Source organism: Pseudophryne corroboree, chromosome 5 (assembly GCF_028390025.1).
Source record: "Pseudophryne corroboree isolate aPseCor3 chromosome 5, aPseCor3.hap2, whole genome shotgun sequence".
Taxonomy (NCBI): domain Eukaryota; kingdom Metazoa; phylum Chordata; class Amphibia; order Anura; family Myobatrachidae; genus Pseudophryne; species Pseudophryne corroboree.
In genome coordinates, this window is record NC_086448.1 from 538,297,899 (window position 1) to 538,313,912 (window position 16,014).

General features: G+C 44.4%; 1 protein-coding gene and 2 pseudogenes across 3 annotated transcripts in view; 1 reads left to right on the forward strand and 2 right to left on the reverse strand.

Moving 5' to 3' along the window:
- MCUR1 (mitochondrial calcium uniporter regulator 1) overlaps window positions 1-16,014 on the reverse strand; it is a 315,260-nt gene that overhangs the window by 166,142 nt on the left and 133,104 nt on the right. For all 3 annotated transcript variants that reach the window (XR_010177802.1, XM_063923197.1, XM_063923198.1), the window contains exon 5: window positions 2,397-2,438. Coding sequence is in view for 2 of the 3 variants with exons in the window: in XM_063923197.1 (XP_063779267.1) it covers window positions 2,397-2,438 (42 nt within the window). In the remaining variant the exon portion in view is untranslated. The remainder of the gene's footprint in view (window positions 1-2,396; window positions 2,439-16,014) is intronic.
- Window positions 13,566-13,684, reverse strand: LOC134930730 (5S ribosomal RNA; annotated as a pseudogene).
- Window positions 14,369-14,487, forward strand: LOC134930731 (5S ribosomal RNA; annotated as a pseudogene).

Here is a 16,014-nt window from a genome sequence, read left to right on the forward strand (position 1 = left end):
GGTGCACTAATTGGGGTTCCCGGTCACTCTACGAAGAAAACGACACAAAAAAACATAAAAAACTCACGTCGACCTTTTTCCATGTCGACCTTGTTCCTGCCGACCTTTTGTCCATGTCGACCTAAGGTGTGTCGACCAATTGGCGTCGACCTTTGTGCTGTCGACCCTCAGTCCCAGACCCGAAATGTCAAGTAACTTTAATAGCTTAGCTGTAAAGAACTCCTTGAATATGATGCAATAAGGAGAAATTGGTGTAGCCTCATGAAGTATCAACTGAAATTTGTACTCATAACTATGGCAACACCAAACTATACAAAGTTACACCCACATGTGGTCTGGACAATATACAAGTACACACATGCACTACTCATTCATATGCTTAACACTATTCCTTTGTTCTACTAGTCACATAACACATTTTCATCAACAGAGTAATATTTTTAAATACTAAGAAATTACCTCTTCACATTTCACTAAACAAATTTCAGAATCTCTTCAGTGTTATCCCCACATCATACCACCAAATTCTCAGAAATAATACACAGAAATAACATATTTGTAGACACATACCCATCAGCAATAACATTAAAACCACCTAAGATTGTATACGTACCCCTCATGCCACCAAAACAGCTCTGACCTGCTGAGGCATGGACTCCAGAGGACCTCTGAAGGTGTCCTGTGGTATCCAGCACCAAGACATTAACAGCAAGTCCTTTAAGTTCTGTAGGTGGTTAGGTGAGGTTTCCATGGCTTTGACTTGATTTTTCAGCACATCCCACAGATCAGGGATGGGGAACCTTTCGCCCTCCACCTGTTGTTGAACTATACATTCCAGCATGCCCTGTTACAGTTTTGCTTTTTGGCCATGCTAAAACTATTGCCATGCCACAGATGCTTGATCAGATTGAAATCTGAAGGCCAAGGCAACACCTTGAACTCTTTGTCATGTTCATCAATCAATTCCTGAACAATTATTGCTGTGTGGCAGAGCGCTTTATCCTGCTGAAAGAGGCCACTGCCATTAGGGAATACCATTGCCATTAAGGGGTGTACTTGAGGGCTGATTCAGACCTGATCGGTGCTGTGTGTTTTCGCACAGCAGCGATCAGGTCTGAACTGCCGACGGCTGTCGTAGCCCTGCGATCGCCTCTGCCTGATTGACAGGCAGAAGTGGTCGCTGGGCGGGAGGAGGCGGGCCGGTGACGTTTGCCCGCCATTTAGGGGGTGCGGTCCGGGCAACGCAGGTGTGCCCGGGCCGTTGGGGTTGAGGGGCGGGCCGCGGCGGCAGCGTGACGTCACACGCAGCCGCTGCGATTCGGGCTGCGACGAGTAGCTCTCTGCCAGCGTGCAGGAGATGCGCTGGCTGGGAGCTAATCCTGAAGTACAAAAGCATTGCACAGCTTTCGTACTTGTGCGCCGGGGCAGGGACTGACATGCGGGATGGGCTAGCCCTGTGCTGGGCGTCGCCCCGCATGTCAGTGTGACTGATCGTAGATGTGCTAAGTTTAGCACATCTACGATCAGGTCTGAATTAGCCCATTGGTCTGCCACATTGTTTAGGTAGTTTTTAAGTGTCAAAGTAACATCCACATGAATGCCAAGATCCAAGGTTTCCCAGTAGAGCGTTGCCAGGAGCATCACACTGCCTCGGCCAGCTTGCCTTCTTCCAATAGTGCGCCAGCTTGCCTTCTTCCAATAGTGCATCATGGTGCCACGTCTTCCCCGGGTAAACGACGCACACATACACCTGCCCATCCACGTGTATGTAAAAGAAGACAGGATTCATCAGACTGGGCCACCTTCTTCCATTGCTCTATGGTCCTGTTCTGAAGATTGATGTACGGGGGTCAGCATCGGCACTCTGACTGGTCTGCAGCTACACTGCAAGCTGCAATGCACTGTGTTCTGACACCTTTCTATCATAGCTAGCATGCACATTTTTCAGTAATCTGTGCTACAGTAGCTCTTCTCTGTGATCAGAACCGGTGGCTAGCCTTCACTCCCCATGACAATGTTGCCAGTTGTCCTTCCATGGACCTACTTTTGGTAGGTACTAACCACTGCATAACGAGAACACCCCACAGGATCTGCCATTTTGGAGTTGCTCTGAACCAGTCATCTAGCCATCACAGTTTGGCCCTTGTCAGTGTCACTCAGATCCTTACACTTTACCCATTTGTCTTGCTTCCAACATCAACTTCAATAACTGAGTATTTACTTGTTTAATATATTCCACCCCTTGACAGGTGCCATTGTAACGAGATATCAATGTCATTTAATTCATCAGTCAGTGGTTTTAATGTTATGGCTGATGGGTCTATGGTGTAGCTGTTTTATACATAGCAGGGACATAATTTATGAAAGCACAAAAGAAAATTGGTTTGAATACTCACAAGCATCTGTTTCTTTAACTGCTGTAATTCAATCTTTACTTTCTTTAAAAAAAAAAAAAAAAAAATACATACATGTTGTAACTTCCGTTATTCTAAATTATACAATCTAGTTATAATGGTGCCCACACATGGTGCGATTATCGCGTGTGATTTGATCTTTTTAGTTCAAATTGCATTGCGTCTAGTTCAAATCACACTGTATTTTCCCTTTCGATGCGTGCTCCCACGTAGTCAATATCGCAAAGCAAAAATAGGATTTTAATACCTACCGGTAAATCCTTTTCTCTTAGTCCGTAGAGGATGCTGGGGACACTTCAAGAACCATAGGGTATAGACGGGATCCGCAGGAGACATGGGCACTTTAAGACTTTGAAGGGGTGTGAACTGGCTCCTCCCTCTATGCCCCTCCTCCAGACTCCAGTTATAGGAACTGTGCCCAGGTAGACGGACATTTAGAGGAAAAGGATTTATTGTTAAACTAAGGTGAGATACATACCAGCTCACACCACAAACACGCCGTACAACATGGCATTTAACAGAACTCCAGTCAACGTCATGAACCACGTCAGCAACAGGCTGACTTGATAATGTTGATATTATCTTAGACCGCAAAGCTATACCTCTAAATACACTATTACCGTGGAGCCGCTATGGCCGCTAGACTGAATGCACGTGCTACGCACTTTGTACGCTATTTGCGTACAGAGTCCTGCACGTGGTACGCACTTGGCGTACACACGCCGCGCTGAGTGTACGGAGTACGCTCAGCGTGCGCACACACAATGGATAACCTTTAAACCTTGTTAAATGATACAATGTAATGATATGCTTTACACTTTAAACCCTTAACAGTAAAGTACTGCAATGATGTTATACCTTTAAACCTTAAGTAGCGCTGGCGATACAAAGTACCCGCAGTGCGTACACCTTATCAATGTTTGTACACCTTATACAGATAAATCTACTTTAAAGCCCATGCAGGAAAGTGAAAACACAACACTGATTTGTAGTTGTAACCACAGGGTTCTAAGGCCTCAGTGGATTAATTCCAAAAAGTAAAACAATACAAATCATACACTACAGGCTAACAAGTAAATCTAAACAGAATAATGGCTACAGAGAATGTACATACGTGAGAATGTTCGCAAGCGCAACCCGGCCGATCCTCCGCTGGTCATACAGATAGCGTTCAGAGTCTTCTGACCGGCCAGGCAACAATGGTCTTTTTATACACAACATGCATACACAATACAATGGTCACTGTAATCTCATTGTTCATTGGACACAGAGATGTGTCTCTACATTACAGAAAAGGTCATAGGTGGATTTGAATAGGTGGGCGATGTCTTTCCCCAACTGCTCTTGTGGGTGGTATCCTCTGGATTCCCGCCGCATACATAAAATTCAGTAAATACAGTTAATGTTCATATTCTACTTTTGCACATAACTATACGCAGGAATAAGCGATCTTTCTCTAACTAACACCGGAATGTTACCCTCAAAATACCCTACAGCTGGATACTAGACATCACCTTCCAACCTTTATCTGACCCTTCCTATCATGCGAAGGCGAATCCCTCCGTCCAGGAACTGTTTAAACTAATAATACTCGCTGACATGGTCTAGGGGAACTATATCTACAATGTACACTATTTGGGTTAAATATGTAATGTTCTAATAACCCTCTATGCATTCACAAACTCTACCGTAAAAGCGCATACCACGCGCTAAGGCGCATGGCCGAGACAAGCTCCGTTACGCAAATTGCGGATATGCGCACGCACGGCAGACTGAGTGCACGCGCAGCGGGCATGTGCATGGGGTTAGTACGTTAGGCATGCATTACAATATTTTTCGACTTTGACAGTCAACAATAACTGCCACTATCTAAACATTAAACAGAAAAATATACAATACAATATCTATAAAATAATTGGATAAAAATATACAATACATTATCCATAAATAATTGGATAAAAATATACAATACATTATCCATAAATGATTGGGTGGTAGGAGGAGAGGAGTAGGCAGGAAATGTATGACCTAGTGGGATAGTAAAAGCATGTATGTATGAAATTCATGTCTGAGGGGCATGTATCATCGTGCCGTACATGTTCTAGATAAGCTTCGAGGTATTGCGAAGTATACATTAAATCCTTCTTATCCCGTATTAAGGGTCTGTAAGTGTGCCAACAAACACTACCGAGCTCTTTTCGGCTTCTTGTTCCAACAAATGGGGTGCACATTTAGTTGATGATACATGAAGGGGGAAAAACATGTGAATGCTAATATATATATCTATATCACCTGTCGACTATGTGTGTCACTACCTGAAGGTTGTAGAGATGAAGATAAGACACGTATCACAAATACATTCACATAATATTTGTGCAGTCGTTCTTGGGTGTTGGTTGAAGTCTTGTCCGGATGGGTGTATCTTTGCTGAAGGTGTTAATCAAAGTCTTTAGAATGTCCATCAAAGTCTTTAGAGTGTCCATCAAAGTCTTTTCCGAATGAATGTATAGTTCATCAAAGTTCCTTCCGAATGGATGTATTTTTGCTTGAGGGAAAACAAAGGAGAAACGGGTGAAAGAAACGGACCGTGGAATCACGTCTTATCACAACATTGTCTCTATTGATGGGTCATAAATTAAATCAGTTTGTGTAACAATGCCCTCGCTCCTCAAACTCATCACTTTGGTACTGCGCTTGCGCCGCGTTAAAAATCGAACACATCTAAATATCAAACCAATCATTACGACGACTCCCAGGATACAAAGGAGAAACTTTCCTACACTCACGATAACATTTTGAGCCCATTCTCCTAAACCTGAGAACCAATTGCGTGGGTTCAACCATGAGACCCAGCCGGTCAGTTCATTACTCACAGCAGTAAGGGTAAGGTTGTGTGTCTCCTTCGGAACTCCCACTTCAACTGCAAGATATCGTCCATCTTTTGATCTATGACCTCGGTTGGGTCATCAGTGCTGTTTGTAATGTACGTGCAGCACTTCACACCATACTGAGTTGCTAGGGTGACACAATACCCGCCTGTCACCGCTGTGATATAATTTATAACCATCCTGTGCTGGATGAGTTCCGTTTTGAAAGCTTGCAATTCCCTCCCTGTATACCTGAAGGTGTCATCATACATCTCGGTGATATTATCTATCAGGTTTGCTAGCGCATGAATATACCTATAATTTATAATTCCTCTGGCGGTACGGGTGAGATCTAACGCGAGTAGGAATTGAATCCCGGTGGATTCGTGGATCAAATCAGAGGCTGCGTGCTCTGTCCTATCTATAAGGTGTCTCTTAACGATGTGTTCATAGTGAGTGTGAGTGTAAGGAGCTTGAGCATTGCAGTGAACGTCTTTCATCTTATTATGGGTTATGGTCATAACTTCTGGCAACACTCTTCCAATGTAACACAATTCCTCTGAGTTTGGGGCAAGCCACTTATACGCCTTCCTCCAGCATATGAAATAGGCATCATCGGGGAGAACATATGGGACAGAATATGACATTACCATATTGCAAACCTTCCAAGTGAAAAAATCCTACCCCTAACTCTCTCATCTGTTCAGTACACGTATCAGGCTGTATGATATGCGCACAGTACCCTGGTGATACTTCTCCAACCCGCATGGTCCTACTTCCTAGAGTATACCTGTACCGAAAATACCTTCCAACGTCGGCTATTTGGCGTATAAGTTCTGAGTCTACGGGCATTCTGTCGGCTCTGTGTGAAAATGCCATGGTTTGGTTATTTCATGTCACTTCCCAATTTCCCGGCTTTCGGGGATTGGAAATGTTGAAACATACTAAGGACCTATCCACGTGATATTGGTGGAGTTTCAAAGTAGGGGGCCTAGAAATATTAAATTTCTTGTCCACCGGTCTCCCATCCCTTAATTCAAGTACCTGATCTATTGTTAAGGGATACGGTACTAGTCCTGACTTGCTCTGACCTTGAAGTACTTGTGAGCACACCCAGCATTCTGTTTGGTTTAAAACCTTACCCACTAATGAGTGATAATCACTCAATGGATGATGGTCCATGTTGATATTAAGGCTGGACTGACATCTCTGGATGCACCCGTCCTCAACTATGTTTTCACAGTTTCTACAAATACAATTTTCCTCAGCCAATAACCCTTCACAGTGCCTCCTAGTTTCGTGACTACCAGATCGTTTTCTGATACTCGCCTTTGCTCGGTGGATGTGTTGCTCTTGGAATTCTACAAATCCGTCCTTGCCATCAGAACCCATTCCAGATCCTTTCTCGACCTCTCTGGTACTCTCACCGAAATAGACTGCTCTGGTCAACAACAGGGTCAATAGGAAAACCCGGAATGCAGTCCCTTGGGGTAAGTCCATCTTGCTAAGGGGAGAGAAAGGAGCAAGGGAAGGAGGAGAGGAGGGTAATGGGAGATGAAGAAAATAATAAAAAGGAAAAAGAATTTTTTTTGTGCGACAACCGCCTCTGGTCTTGTAGTTCTCTGTGCTTAGGTGCCGTGACAACAGTCCTGCCTCTCAACCTTCCCGGAACAGGCACTCCAGTGATACGATTTCCTCTACACTCTGCTCTTTGTCACGGGCTTTCTCTGGGTCAGCGACCTTCTTACAGTGGGACGAGTGAACCCAAGTCTCTCTCTCGGCAACCTTTAATGCTGTCGTGCTGGTCAGTAAGACTTGGTACGGTCCTTCCCACCGGTCAATAAGGCAACCTGAGCGTAGAAAATTTCGAATCATTACATAATCCCCAGGTTCAATGTCATGACAATTACTGTCTGGTAGGTCAGGAATAACCAGCTTTAGATTGCTGTTTTGATTCCTCAACTGCTTGCTCATCTTAACCAAATATTTTACAGTCACTTCATTATTGCATTTCATATTATCCTGGGGGTCAATCATTAAATGGGGTTGTCGACCAAAAAGAATCTCAAAGGGTGATAGGTTAAAGGGGGACCTGGGAGTGGTTCTGATGCTGTACAATACAAGTGGCAAAGCTTCTGGCCACAACAATCCAGTTTCAGCCATCACTTTGCTCAGCTTGTTCTTAATAGTGCTGTTTACTCTTTCCACTTTCGCACTCGCCTGTGGGCGGTACGGAGTATGCAGCTTACTATTAATTCCCATCAGTTTGCACATTACCTGAAAGACTTCCCCTGTAAAATGGGTACCCCTATCACTTTCAATTATCCTAGGGATACCATATCTGCACACAAATTCCTGCACGATTTTCTTTGCAGTAAACGTAGCAGTATTTGTGGCCGCGGGGAATGCTTCTACCCAATTTGAAAAAACGTCAATACAAACTAACACATACTTTACATTTCTGAAGGGTGGCAACTGTATGAAATCAATTTGTATTACCTGAAAAGGGCCGTCTGTTGGCGGGATATGGGATGGTTCTGTTGGTATTGACTTTCCAATATTCTTCCTCAAGCAGATAAGACATGTCATTGCTCTCTTACCCGCATGAGAAGAGAATCCTGGCGCACACCAGTAGGCTCTCACCAGCTTACACATACCTTCTTTGCCCAGATGAGTCAGACCGTGTGCCGCCTCAGCTAAGCTTGGAAGATATGCTCTGGGGGCTACTGGCTTACCTTGTCCATCTGTCCAGAGTCCTGAGGACTCCTGGCCATACCCTTTTGACCTCCAGACTGCCTTTTCCCGTGGAGAACACAAATTTTGCATTTCACTTAATTTTTGTGTGTTGATGGTATTGAATACCATCAGTTGTGTGATGTCTGTCTGTATGGGGGTGCTGGCTGCTGATTTAGCAGCTTCGTCTGCCCGGCTGTTACCAAGTGACACTGGGTCTTGACTGTACATGTGGGCTTTACACTTGATAACAGCCACTCTGTCAGGTTCCTGTATCGCTGTTAGAAGTCTTTTGATGTGGGTCGCATGCGCCACGGGTGTGCCAGCTGCCGTCATGAAATTTCTGAGGCGCCATAGGGCCCCGAAATCATGCACTACTCCAAAGGCATACCTAGAATCTGTATAAATATTGGCTGACTTACCTTTAGCCAATTCACACGCTCTGGTTAGGGCGACCAGCTCAGCAACTTGTGCTGAGTGCGGTGGGCCCAGGGGTTCAGCTTCTATGATACCTTTGTCATCTACGACTGCGTATCCAGTACACAAGTCTCCCGAGTCCGTCTGTCTGTGGCAACTACCGTCAGTGTAAAAAGTAAAATCTACGCCTTCCAGTGGGTTGTCACTAATGTCGGGTCTTGCAGTGAAAGTTTGGTTCAGATATTCCATACAATCATGTGTGTCAGTGTCTGTACTAAATCCTCCTTTACCATCACTCTCATCCTCCACCCTTTGTGCCTGTCCAGGCACACCTGGGAGATACGTTGCAGGATTTAGTGCGCTGCATCTCTTTATGGTGATGTTTACAGGGGCCATTAGTGCTAATTCCCACCTTGTAAACCGTGCTGATGAGACATGTCTGGTTTGGGCAGAATTCAGCAAGGCTGACACTGCATGAGGTGTATGGATGGTCAGGTTGTGTCCCAACACTACATCTTCACTTTTACTCACTAGCAATGCTATCGCTGCAACACTTCGCAAGCATGTGGGGAGAGACCGTGCTACGGTGTCTAGCTGTGCGCTGTAGTAAGCTACCGGCCTGCTGGCATCACCATGTCTCTGTGTTAAAACACCTGCCGCACACCCAGCACTCTCTGTGCCGTACAATTCAAAGGGTTTCCCATAATCTGGCATACCTAATGCAGGTGCCTGTGATGGGCACTGTTTGAGTCTCTCAAATGCCAGTTAGGACTCATCTGTGTGCGAAATCCGATCTGGTTTGTTTGAAGAGACCATTTCCTGTAGAGGTAAAGCCAGTATGGAGAACCCTGGGATCCAGTTTCGGCAGTACCCACACATTCCAAGGAAAGTGCGGATCTGTTGCTGGGTTTGTGGCAGTCATGTCGCGAATCGCCTGTATTCTATCAGCGGTGAGGTGTCTCAGTCCTTGTGTTAAGCAATGTCCCAAATATTTCACCTTGGTCTGGCACAACTGTAACTTATCCTTTGAAACCTTGTGTCCCGTATTGGAAAGGTGAAACAGAAGCTGTTTCGTGTCTTTCAAGGACGATTCGAGTGAATCAGAACACAGCAGTAAGTCATCTACATACTGTATTAATACTGATCCGCTCTCAGGTTGAAAGGATTGTAAACAGTCATGCAAAGCCTGGGAGAAAATACTTGGGCTGTCAATGAAACTTTGGGGGAGGCGAGTCCAAGTGTACTGTACTCCCCTGTATGTAAATGCAAACAAATATTGGCTGTCAGGGTGCAGAGGGACCGAAAAGAAAGCAGAACAGAGGTCAATGACAGTGAAAAACTTCGCAGTAGGGGGAATTTGCATGAGGATGACAGCTGGATTTGGCACTACGGGGAATTGGCTCTCAACTATCTTGTTTATCCCCCTTAGATCCTGCACTAGCCTGTAACCCCTCCCCCCACTCTTTTTCACAGGGAAGATGGGACTATTGGCAGTGCTGGACGTCCTAACTAGGATGCCCTGTTGTAGCAAGCGCTCTATGACTGGGTACACTCCTAATTCCACCTCTGGCTTCAGAGGATACTGTGGGATTTTTGGAGCTATCCTACCATCTTTTACTTGCACAACTACAGGAGCTACATTTGCCATCAATCCAGTGTCTTGTCCATCTTTGGTCCAGAGGGATTCCGGTATCTGGGAGATCATTTCCTCTACCTTGGATGGACACCTGTCTATAACAGCAGAGTGTGACATTAACCTTTGTGGGGTGTCTAACATATCCTGCACTTCCTGAACGTGATTCTCGGGTATATCTAAGTAGACACCCTCAGGAGTACAATATATGACACATCTCATCTTACACAGTAAATCTCTCCCAAGTAGATTAGTCGGAGCCGATGCAGCTAGCAAAAAGGAGTGCTTGGTCTGCAAAGGCCCTATCATAATCTCCGCAGGTCTACTTAAAGGGTAGTGTTGCACTACTCCTGTTACCCCCATTGCTGAAATTGTTTTACCCGTTGTTTTCATACCTACCGTTGAATTTAATACTGACCTGGCCGCCCCTGTATCTACAAGGAAAGGTAGTGATCTACCAGCTACATCAACTGTAACCTCGGGTTCATTTCCAAGGCTAGCAATCAACTTCACTGGCTGCAAACTACAGGTGTGGCCTGACCCCTATTGTATGTTGTGACCCTCCCGCAGCGCGCTGGCAGCTACGATATGTGAGGGGGGTAGCTGAGAATTTCCAGAGGGCTGCCAATCCCTCCTAGGTGGATACCTCCTTGTTTCCCCTGCATGTGGCTCGTAATTCATCCTATGCGGTCCCTGATCCCAATTACGTGTGTTATGCTGTGAGTCATGTTCTGGTCTAGGGGTTCGATATACCTTATGTGGGTCTTTAAAATTACAATTCTGTGCGTAATGTCCTTCCCTCTGACATTTAAAACATTTTACCACATATGACTTACCATCAGGGGTCTGGGGTTTAGGCTGATGTGGCTTCGTTGTCAGGGCTTTTATACTTACTGTAATCAGCTTATCCCCCTGTGACTCCCTGTGCCTAATGATGTTCCGATCATGCTCAATAGCGGACTCTCTTAACGCAGCCACCGAGATACCTCTCCAATTAGGTTGAGTGGTTTGTACCCTTGTTCTCAACGTTTCTTTTAAACCGTCCATTAATACAGACACGGCTACCTCTCTATGATGTACATTTTCCTTAATATCCTCGACCCCAGTGTATCTAGCCATTTCCTGCAGTGCTCGATGGAAATATTCAGAAGCCGTTTCACCTTCTTTTTGTCTAATGGAGAAGATTTTATTCCACTTGACAACAGTTGGGAAATATACTCCTAATTGCAGATTGATCTGTTTTACATTCTCCTGATTGTATTCATCAGTGAGAGGTACCTCTGCGTCTAATTTACAGTCAGCAATGAATTTCACAGGGTCAATATTGGAGGGCAAACATGCCCGTAGCACTGTCCGCCAATCTTTGTTTGTGGGTTCGGTGGCGTTACCCAGTTCTCTAATAAACCTCTGACATGCGGCTAGATCCTTCCTGGGATCGGGAAATTCAGACATAATTGTCCTCAATTCTGTCCGGGACCAGGGACAATGCATAGCAATGTTCCTGACGGGAGTGATTCCCTGAGCGTCAGTCTTCCCATTGGGGACTGCGATCACCCTGACAGGATTTAGTTCAATTACATCGTTCTGGGTTGCTTCTACAATGTGAGGTGCAATTGTCTCTGCATAGTGCACTGTACCGTACTTACCTGTGGACACGACCTCACCTGTCCCTCCGCTAAGGGCCTTTGCTACTGCTCTTACTGGTTGGGCCGTGCCCACTTGTGTGTCTTGTATGGTGGCTGCTAGAGAGAGTGCCGATATCGTGCTGGGCTCATCTTCTTGGTCGCAGTCCTGAGGGAAGTTTAAGATGGGATACAACTTGCACGGGTTAGCATTAACACATTTATTAAGTTCACTCTTATCATATATTAGTATGCCATTCTCTAGCCACTTTCTCTCCTGTAATGTACGGTGGTGGTGGTGCAGTTGCTATCAGTTTCCTGCTAGGGTTGGAACCAGCTGTTTGAGCTAATCCCCTTTGCATATCACCCTCCTGTTGCCATAAATGTAAACAATCTGTATGTCTAATCCTTTGTTTTCTGGATTTTATTAGACATATCCTTCTCCTTAAATTTTGCAACACCTCTGGACTAAAACTGCCTACCTTAGGGAATGGTTCCCTATCTTCCGTAGTCATACGTTCCCATTCATTGCATAAAACCTCTGTGTGTGAGCCATATTTCTCACACATTATGTACCTCGCCGACCCCTTGGGCCGCGGAATATCAACCTGAACCCTGGTTGATCGTCCCTTACTTGAGCAACTGGCCCCCATCCTTTGCAGGTATTGCCTTCTCAGCTAATTCCTACAAAAACCAAAATACTCAGTGGTAAGGCAACGGTGAAAGTTCTCAGAGCGCTCTCACCCACTCACACCCACGTTGGCCAATACACCTAAGCACTGTCTTCAGCACCGGTCGTACCCAACCTAGGGCCCTATGTAACCTCTATTTACTGAGAGTGTGTGGGAGTGACTTACCCTTCCCAGTAAATATTGGTCGTTGGAGATTTCCTGAGTGACCAGCGAAACTCCCTTAAAATAAAAAAAACTGTTACACAAATCACGTTGCGTGTACTACACTTAGCGCCAATGAGCCCGCGACTTTTACGCACAACTCGTAAAAGGGTTATCGCGGTGGGCTAAGTATTGCACTCACGAACGCGCGGTACAATCGCACAGCGTATAGGTAACTGTTACTTATCCGCCGGTCGACCAATGGAATCGTTTTTCAGGCTGCGAAACCTCAGCCGGAGCGTATCTGAACGGGCCTATATGGGTACTACATCTGGAAGAAAGGGGCGACTGGGCACTGGTGTGTGATAGGTTGTTGCGGATATTAAATATATTGAGAAAAACCAAAAGCGGACAATTAAACTATAGGAAAGAGAGATACAATCTTTCGATAGTAGTCCTTATTGGTGGTGCGCCCAGAGCTAGAGAGTACAAGTACTGGCAATGGAAGAAAGAGAAAGCTCTTGTGTGGGCGCACTCTTTGAAAAACAAGGAAGAAAAGATTTTTCAATTAGAGAAAGATAATGTTAAAACATATATTTATTAATCACTTATGAATTAAAACAAAATACCCTTCTACGAACCGATAAAAACACAAATTTTTTTTTTTTTTTTTTTATAAGTATGCAAAAGAATGTTCAAAAAGTGTTAAAAAATGTTCTGGTCATTAAATCGTGAGGGAGAGATTAGAAAGGTTGCAGACACTGGATAGTCTAACAGCCGTTTCTCCTGACCAGTACAGTTGTTCTGTATTAATGGGACCCAGGGAGGAGATCAGTGTACATATTTTAACATAGAAAGACCACTAGATTAGGTCAATTGCTATGTACTTTACTGATTACCACTAGCGCCAACAGGCATGCATACCGAATGTATGTCAAAAAGGTCCAAAAGAAGAGAAGGATATGGAAAGGGAGAGCAGAAATAAATACAATTAGTGGTGATACTGCTGTTGGTGTCCACCCTTCTGGGGAAGGGGAATAGTTCCTGTCCTACAACACCGGGTATTCCCAGGGAGTCTCCCCTCCCGGTACTGACCCAGCCCAACGCTGTTTAGCTTCCAAGATCGGACGAGATCGGGCATGGGCAGCGTGGTATGGTAGTAGGAAGGATATCTACCAATGAGAGTGCACCTATATATGAATATAAAGAGTAACAGAAAAGATAGAATGTGTAGTGCGTGGATCTATTTTCCACGTTAGGCAGGGTAAAACAGCTGTCACTCAGTGGCGCCGTGTACCCTGGATCGGGGATGAGAGTCCACTAGATGATAGGCAGATAGTAACGAGAAGTAGGGAAAAAATGTAAAGTTAAATGGACCATTTTACTATTAAGGGAACCAATGTCCAATAACGGGATAAATGAATCAACAGGAATTCATGATCAGGATGCAAAATGACTGTACATTCTTAGTATACACATACCCTGAGTGTACGGCTGAAAAAAACGGAATGATTATAGGTAAGAAAAAATGCGAGAATACAAAAACAGCACAGTAATGGATTATACTGAGAGTAGGAACCTATATATACATGTAACGATTGATATATAAGGACATTGGTTCCCTTAATAGTAAAATGGTCCATTTAACTTTACATTTTTTCCCTACTTCTCGTTACTATCTGCCTATCATCTAGTGGACTCTCATCCCCGATCCAGGGTACACGGCGCCACTGAGTGACAGCTGTTTTACCCTGCCTAACGTGGAAAGTAGATCCACGCACTACAAATTCTATCTTTTCTGTTACTCTTTATTTTCATATATAGGTGCACTCTCATTGGTAGATATCCTTCCTACTACCATACCACGCTGCCCATGCCCGATCTCGTCCGATCTTGGAAGCTAAACAGCGTTGGGCTGGGTCAGTACCGGGAGGGGAGACTCCCTGGGAATACCCGGTGTTGTAGGACAGGAACTATTCCCCTTCCCCAGAAGGGTGGACACCAACAGCAGTATCACCACTAATTGTATTTATTTCTGCTCTCCCTTTCCATATCCTTCTCTTCTTTTGGACCTTTTTGACATACATTCGGTATGCATGCCTGTTGGCGCTAGTGGTAATCAGTAAAGTACATAGCAATTGACCTAATCTAGTGGTCTTTCTATGTTAAAATATGTACACTGACCTCCTCCCTGGGTCCCATTAATACAGAACAACTGTACTGGTCAGGAGAAACGGCTGTTAGACTATCCAGTGTCTGCAACCTTTCTAATCTCTCCCTCACGATTTAATGACCAGAACATTTTTTAACACTTTTTGAACATTCTTTTGCATACTTATAAAAAAAAATTTTTTGTGTGTGTTTTTATCGGATCGTAGAAGGGTATTTTGTTTTAATTCATAAGTGATTAATAAATATATGTTTTAACATTATCTTTCTCTAATTGAAAAATCTTTTCTTCCTTGTTTTTCAAAGAGTGCGCCCACACAAGAGCTTTCTCTTTCTTCCATTGCCAGTACTATATGGGTACTACGCCAACCCCCGGGGCTGCGCTCTACACAAAACCTTGCGGACCTTTTAGGCCGCGGTATTCAGAGCTTCGCGTGACTTTGTCCGCGGTTTTCTGACTTCGCTGACCTCTTGGTCTGCTGATATACTAATTGCTCCTTTATAACTTAATCAATGTTAACGTGAGAAAGCCACTCTCACGCCACCAAGTGTCCACTCACCTGATGTGGTCTCCTACGGGATCCCGAATTCCCTGGGTCCACAAAACCTTTATTGTTTGCACACTCACGCTCGTTCACTCATATACACTTTGGTTTTTCTGTACAGAAAATTTACTTTCATTCAGATAAACAGAGTAATTCCAGAGGTGATACAGTAAGGGAAGGTTCTTTTAAACTAAATATTGGAAACTGAACAAATTTGTGCTATTATCGCGTGGCTACCGTATCGCCTAAACTGAAACAATGCTATTGTGCGATTTGTATTTAGTGGGCGTACCTGTACGCACGTTGCGTAAACACGCCACGTGTGTAGGCCTTTACGTTGCGTACGCAGTCCCGAACGTTGTCCGAGACACGTGTACAAAGGCCGTACGTCCGCAGTACTACAAATCCCACACTTCTATAAATGTAAGCGATATTTAACTATAATCACTTACTTAACACTACACACAGTTTCCACTGTATCAACCTTTACAACTAGGCCAGGCTGTGTGTGCGTCTTATACTTACTCCCTTAAATATTAACTCTATATGTTAACTAAATAGCAACAAATTTTCCAGTACAGGTCAAAATAAATCTAGTAATCAGTAATTATGGCAATAGTGTGAGCAGATATGCAAAGTACAAAATACAGATGTGTGTATGTATTTGCGTGCGCATTTGGCGCCAAAACAGAAATTTACAGATTTAAAAAGAAAAATAGCTTTTGCGTTCTTACCTTACGGATCCCTCCAGCATCCCTTCAAACCATGCAGGGCAGACGCT